Genomic DNA, 7,384 nt, shown 5'->3' with positions numbered 1-7,384 from the left:
CAGATGTTTTTTGTTACAGAGTGGATTGTCTGGTGCTGACGTCCATACATTCTGTTCCTTAATGGCATTGTCATTGTTATCGAGTCATCTCAGACAAGTTTTGCACAATCATTATGTTGTCTTCTCAAATACTAAATGTGGACATTGCAAATGCAGTGATTGTTGTAAAGTTCTTATATTTGGATAACAGAGTAAAGTAAACTCGTTCATCACAAGGGAGTTCGTTTTCAGCTTTAAGTAATTTGACAACCTCCCACGTCAGTATATAAGAGGCCGTTTAAGATACTCTTAAATGCTATTGAAATCTTTCGATGTAGTATTATGTACATGTTCTTGTAGAGGAGCATGATAAATAATTACAGAGTCACTCACTATGCTTCAGTGTATATACACGTTCACACGTGTCTTGGACCTAACAGGGCACGGCTGATGGAAATGATTAATCTTTTCGACTTGTGTTTGGTGTTATTGTGATGTGTTCTGGTGCATCCCGCTCAATGTCTGATCTAAAATTTGAACACTTTTATTTCTTACTTCGTTCAAGGGACAGCTAAAAGGAACATTCGAAACGTCATCATGGCAACGACTCAAATTTTCTTCAAACCGGATAATCTTAGCTTAACGACGTCAACTGCAGCTACTGTGGATGAAGTCGATGAATGGTACATTCCTCCCTGGGTACCTGGGGTAGCTGGGGTTGGAATGAGTGTTCTGATATTGCTTGCTGTGGTGGGCAACCTGCTCGTTATCATCTCCTACTTCAGAGACAAACAACTACAGACTGTCCACAACCTCTACATCCTCAACCTGGCTATAGCGGACCTCTTCCTTGGAGCCATCAGCATGATCTTCTATGCAGATTTCACGCTCAGATCCTGGAACTGGGTGTTTGGTCGAGTATTCTGCAAGATATGGTGCGTTAACGATTATTCTATGTGCTTGATGTCTGTGCTGCTCATTCTCCTTTTGAGTCTTGACAGAGTCATCCTTCTTAGAAATGGAGCTGAGTATATCGCAAAAGAGACAAAGAAGGTGGCAATGGTGAAAATATCTATAGCCTGGGTCGTAGTGTTTGGGATATATGGCCCTTGTGTTGTGTTCTGGGACATCGTGAAAGGACATAGTGTGATTGAAAATGATAATTGCGATGCTGAGTTCATCAAAGATCTACATTTTACACTTATCACGTCAATTTTCGAAATGACCATTCCTTTCATTGCTCTCAGCTGCCTCAATCTTTTGGTTTTTGTAGCTATTAGGAAAAGGCTTAGGGTCTTCCCTAAAGAAATTAGTCTGACGCGTGTGCGTTATGATCGTACGCAACATAAGGAAGATCAAAGTAAAACCAAACCTGACAGCAAAACATATGAAGCGGGATCAAAAAGTGAACATACAGACATCAGACCTATTAGTTCCACTTTGCAAAAGGAGACACAGCTGTGCAAAACTCAGCACTGCGGGTGCGATGATTGTTCCAGGATTCGTTGTCGCTCTACGAATCCAATTTCAATGAAACAAACGACAGCCAGAAAGGATTTGAAGGCCGCGAGGTCTTTGGCTGTGCTGGTAATAACCTTCTTCATCTGCTGGGCTCCGTATACCATCGCTACTGTCGCAACCTCACAATGTGACGGCTGTCTCAACAGACATGTGTATGAGTTCTTCACTTGGCTTCTGTGGGCCAAGTCGTCCATCAATCCGTTTCTCTACGCATCTCAGAGTAAGAGATTCAAAGAAAATTTCATCAAACTTCTTCCCATTCTGAAATTCTGCACCCCGAAAGATCGCGAATGACATTGATGTTTTTTTCAGGCTGTGTACTGTTCACAAGCAAAGGGAAACTTCATATACTACGGAATATTGTGAGGGGATATTGTAGGGATAACGCCACTTCCATCAATATTCCAGCTGTATCAGGGTGGGAGACAAATGTACTCTAGCGTAACGAGCCAACGCATCAACCACGAGACTACTACACGCTCACTGAGGAATTACATGAGCGACACACACGTTCCACTTCATGTATTTTCAAGAACTTTGCATATATGTGTCTTAAAATATATGGATAATCCTTTAACGACAGTCATACTATTTCTTTAGATTTATGTTCAGTGTACAAAGAGGACTGGTGAATGAAAGCGATAGAACCCTTTCCATATTCATAAGAAATCTCTGCCAAAAGCAGAGTCGATTGTACGATTCCAAATATATCATGAGCATGTGTTTATGGTGAGCGTATTTTTAAAGTGTTTTTTGAAAGGGCCAATTTTAATCGGTATCGTATATGGCTTGACTGGAACAGGGCGTGGAGGTATGAAAAGACTATTATCACAATGTTACCAGTGACATTGGTAGCAAACATAGTACGATGTGGGAAGGAATGTTTCCTGACATCAATTTGGATATTTGTTTGTGCAGATCATTAATTATGTGACGTAATTATTCCCTGATTGGATCTTCTTGTAAACAGTTATCCTACATGGTAACATTTTTGTCATTTAATGTTTGGGTGAGGTTTTGTAGTTTGACATTTAAAAAACAGTGGTTTCACAAAATACTTTCACCACGAAGGTTGTTTTACCAATTACAATTTTCAAAAACAAATGCTCACAACAGTATGGGATGCATAGTGTGCGTCATTGAAAAAGGAAGTCGCCATCATTGGTAGAGACGTAGGTAAAGTGATTGTTTAACTTCGCCATTTGGCAACACTGCAGCACTCATTCGAAAAATCTGCAATATCCGATTATCTAATTTGCAAACCATTGGGGAATGCCATGTGTCATAAGCGTATATCATGATAAAGGTTTTAGGTCGATGATAAAGATCATTACGTCTTCGCGAAAACATGTGGTGCCATTAGAGGTTTCAAAATGAAGCTTATTACTGAAACACTTGGAAACCTTCAACTTGAAGTCAGAAGGGATGTGTATTTGTGCTTACGTCCATCTCCAAACACATGGAATGGGATTCGAACCCGTACAACTACATTGTTATGTTCAATTATCGCATGTCTGAATACCCAGAACAGTGTAATTTGATTTTTGTGGCCATTTTACCACATATTGCAAATAATCGAAGATGCGTTTTCAAAGCGTTTATTTTTCATTCATGTCGAGCAATATTCTTGCAGCTCCAGCCGTTAGGGTTCACATCTTTTGTGGTACAATCGACCTTGATCTTTCCACCAAGATTGTACAAGATTTCATACTCCTCTTGCTCAAAAGTTGTTTGATCCAGACTTCAACACTTAAGACCACAGTAAAACTTTCAGAACGTTTTATAGTAGACATGTGGAAGACATTTCTAAAATTGACGAATGAGTGTCGAATAAAAAATTATGTCCGATGTAATACCCTATTCTGACTTAAACCATACGTTACAGTGGTTTTTTTAAGGTGAACAACGGACTGAACTTGTGCTTGTGACGGGTGTTACAGGTGGAACGGGAAAAACTTACCTATTGGCGAACACATGATATCATCACTATCAAAAACACATGCTCATGATATAGTCAGAATCGTACAGGAAAATTTCTTATGAATATGAAAAGGGTTTTGCTGCTTTTATTGTTATTGTTATTGTTATTATTATTCAGTGTACAAAAAAACATGAATTTATTGAACTGTGTAAAAATGGAATCAAAACGTTAATGTGGTGGGCTAATCCAGGGGATTGGGCTATTCTTGTATAGAGTTTGCCAGTTCACTAATCCCCAGGTAGGCAATTCTGGTCCAAGTATATCGACGGTAGCTTCTTTTGTTTATTTATTTAAATGCTGACTAAATGAGAGTCGCGTTGTCAGGATGTGTGTCTCTGATTGATTATACTATCAATAACAGGTTTTCACTGCCCCTAAAACGTCATTTACACGCCACCTTGACATAACTGGACTATTTCTGACTGACGCTAAACGTCATACCAACTATTTCACTAATGTTATATCAGTCAATGTAATGTTTCTTTTGAGTAATATCACGAAGTAGCTAGAACATGTATGTATTGCACTAAGTGCAGGGTTTATAATGTGAGAAAAGGACTGACATCCTGTGGTTAATATTTGGTTATTAAAAGAAATGACTGGTCTTAGTATTTAGTTGACATATGTGCCTACAACTGCAGTGAATTAATGAGCACATGTGTGTTGGTGAAGTTATCATTTAAAGGAGTTCCACTGAATCAAAACTTTTAAAACATGTTAAATAGTCATATGTGATTTCATTGTTATCTTTAGAGAAACAAACAACTGCCCTGATCCCACCACAAGTGTGTATGCATATTGAAATCACGGCTATAAACCGAGCCGTAGCTGTGGCGTCACAGTGTAGAGTCTACACCATTTGCCTTTGTTTACAGTCCATTAACTCTACGTGACAAGTTCCGTTAAACGGGGTATTGTGTTGCGTTGGATGTACTAGTTCACCAAACAAAAGTACCAAGTGTCAATTTCCAATTTCCAAGCCAACAGGGCGATTTACCATGTAGGAAAGCGATACTGCAATTACAAAGGACCAAACAGATCAGATTACAAGCTAAGGCAAATTGCATGGCATAGTTTTGATGTACATAAATTCACATATTCAGTTCATGGTCTTGACACCCGTGTATGTGTTTGATTCTACAGGCCCCTCTGATTTAATCACAAAACATGCAGGGAGTACTTTTAACATTTTTAGGACGCTTTTGGAACACAAGAGTTGACGTTGAGAATCTTCTGTATGCACAGTATCTGTAAAGCCCTAAAATTAATTGAGGTCTCATTTCAGAAGTAATATAAAACAGGTTAATACGACGTGAGATAAGATTTATGAATGAACAACTTCTTTATTACAATTGGGAGCGACGTTTCGGTGTAGGTTCTAACACCGTTATCAAGCAAGTGAATTGCAATAAAGTTATTCATCCATATGCCTTATCCTTACGTAGTACTCCAACTGTCTAAATGCCTTTCAAAGAAGGTTAAAACTCACCACCAGGTACATTATATATACATTTTCAAAATGGAAACAGGATAACTGATATACGTGAAGATGTATTTGTTTGTTTGTTGTTTAACGCCGTGCTCGGCAATATTCCTGCTATATGACGGCGGTCTGTAAATAATCAAGTCTGGTCCAGACAATCCAGTGACTCACATCATGAGCATCGATCTACGCAATTGGGATACGATGACATGCATCAACCAAGTCAGTAAGCCTGACCACCCGATCCCATTAGTCGCCTCTTTCGTCAAGAATTGTCACCTTTTACGGCAAGTATGGGTTGATGAAGAGCTATTCTACCCCGGGTCACATGAAGAGGTGAAGCCACTGATTTAAAAAACATAAAAACATCACGTCCATATATTTGTCTTGGCAATGATTTTCCGAGAGATATGAATGTGAAAAAAATCCTGTGTGTCAGTCTTATTGGATATATGTCAGTTAATGATTTCAGTTATATTCTGTGTCTAAATCTAGGATAAGTTATTGTGTGACAAAAACCTGTTTTGGGTTAGATATGAGTAAATGTGTAATTTAGAGAAATGATAATGTGACAGACATTTTTGAGTGTAATATTGTTCAATGTCATTTATTTGTAGGTTGTTATTTGTCTGTATTTAACGAATTCTTGTACCACTCTCAATATTTGGTAGTCAATGTTATACTGATAGAAATTTATGGATGAGACCAGTATAGTGCATGTTGTATTAAGTGTATTGAGAACTATTTTGTTTTGACGATGATAGGCGTCAATGAACACCTGTCACATTTCACATAACAAGAATGTCTCGCGCGAAAACAAACTTATTAGATGAACATCTCTTTTATTTAGAAACAAACTTATTAGATGAACATCTCTTTTATTTAGAAACAAACTTATTAGATGAACATCTCTTTTATTTAGAAATGTCAAGATGGCGTTTAATATAAGATTATATTCTTAGTCTTTTCGTGTTGACATCTGATTTGTCGTCTTCACTTGATAGATCTAGCCCGCTTTCCTTGCCGCTGTCAAGTTTACTTTGTAACATTGTTTGGCGGTGCCATGACGAACGCTACTGTTAAACCAGGATAAGTTGAGTTGTGAGCTGGAAATTGACCCCGTATGACTATGTATGTGGTGAATCTCATTAAAATCAGATCTTAATTCTCGCTACCGCTAAACATAGATGTGAGGACATCCCATTACGGGTCACGTCAGAACGACCTTTCGCGAATTTTGACCGACCAATGAAATGACTGACAAGAAATCGACATTAGCCAATCAGAAGCAGCTTTCTCGAGCTTTACGACACTAATTTCAAACTGGCGACTACGCTTCGAAACATATTTTGACGTATTCTCGATTTAAAAAAATAAAACTGATAAGAAGAACATTCTGGAATGGCTTACAGATGGCCTAGATTGTATGGGTATAATCATAAAACCCGTAACTGTCGTTCGGAATACCTCATGTTAAATATTTCGTGGTTGCATGATTAGAAAACACATTGCGACTGTCACTTTCATGATCTGGTAAGCGACGCTCCGATTAGTTGGATGAAAGGTCGTTCTGACGTGACCCTTAATGGGATGTCCTCAGATCTTAGATTAGCGACTGGCACGTACCATTGTGAAGAAAGGGATAGCGGATGGTTCGCGACATGTAGTACGGTGGACATGTGCGTGTCCTGTCTCGGCTAACAACAAGTTCTAGTGGAATTCGTTTGATGTGAAAATGGATTACGTTTTTACTCAAGAGTGCAATAGTAAATCGTGTCATGTCATTTGTCAAATGATTGTGACGGTTGAGACCTTAACGTAGTAATAGTTGACTCAGTGACATACACTACTGCCTAAAAGTTCATTCCCCTTACACGCGTTGAGAACGCGTGTAACACGCATGTGACACGGGTGCTCAACGGGTTGCACACGGGGTGAGCACCCGTTGGACACGGGTGTGCAACGGGTGTGCGTCGCGTGTGCAACCCGTTGCACACGCGTGTGCCACGCGTGTAACACGGGACCGGGTTCCAGTTGAAGTTGACAAATTTATCAAATGAATAGTGAGATAAAACAAAACAGTGAGATGTGAAATTTGAGTTAATGAGCGGCCATTGAGCTGTGCTCACCAGACCGTAAATACAAGGTCGGCCCATCTTAATTAGTGTTCGGTTGCTAGACTTTTATGGCATGAACCATTCCACTAGGGTCCAGTCCAGCCATTGTGGCTAGCCGACAGTAGAACAGTAGTGAATTTAGATGCGAGTTTATTGCTAGGGGAACCCCTGTGTTGACACGATTGTCGCGGGTTGGTAAATGTTCGCCATTAATAAAATGATTGTTTGTGGATTGCGAACATATTCATTAGCCCACACGAGTCATTCCATTTGATTGCAAATATAACGTTTTTCGTTCGCCAA

At 39.2% G+C, this 7,384-nt stretch overlaps 1 protein-coding gene across 1 annotated transcript; it reads left to right on the top strand.

Moving 5' to 3' along the window:
• The first annotated feature begins 576 nt into the window (after nt 1-576).
• LOC139450882 (histamine H3 receptor-like) lies at nt 577-1,794 on the top strand. Its single transcript, XM_071232717.1, has one exon. The coding sequence runs from the start codon at nt 577-579 to the stop codon at nt 1,792-1,794; it is 1,218 nt and encodes a 405-aa protein (XP_071088818.1).
• Nucleotides 1,795-7,384: the final 5,590 nt, after the last annotated feature.

Source organism: Haliotis cracherodii, unplaced genomic scaffold (genome assembly GCF_022045235.1).
Source record: "Haliotis cracherodii isolate W230 unplaced genomic scaffold, xgHalCrac1.p SCAF_8, whole genome shotgun sequence".
NCBI classification, from domain to species: Eukaryota; Metazoa; Mollusca; class Gastropoda; order Lepetellida; family Haliotidae; genus Haliotis; species Haliotis cracherodii.
The sequence above is the reverse complement of the archived record's forward strand: the minus strand, read 5'-3'. Positions and strand labels throughout refer to the sequence as shown.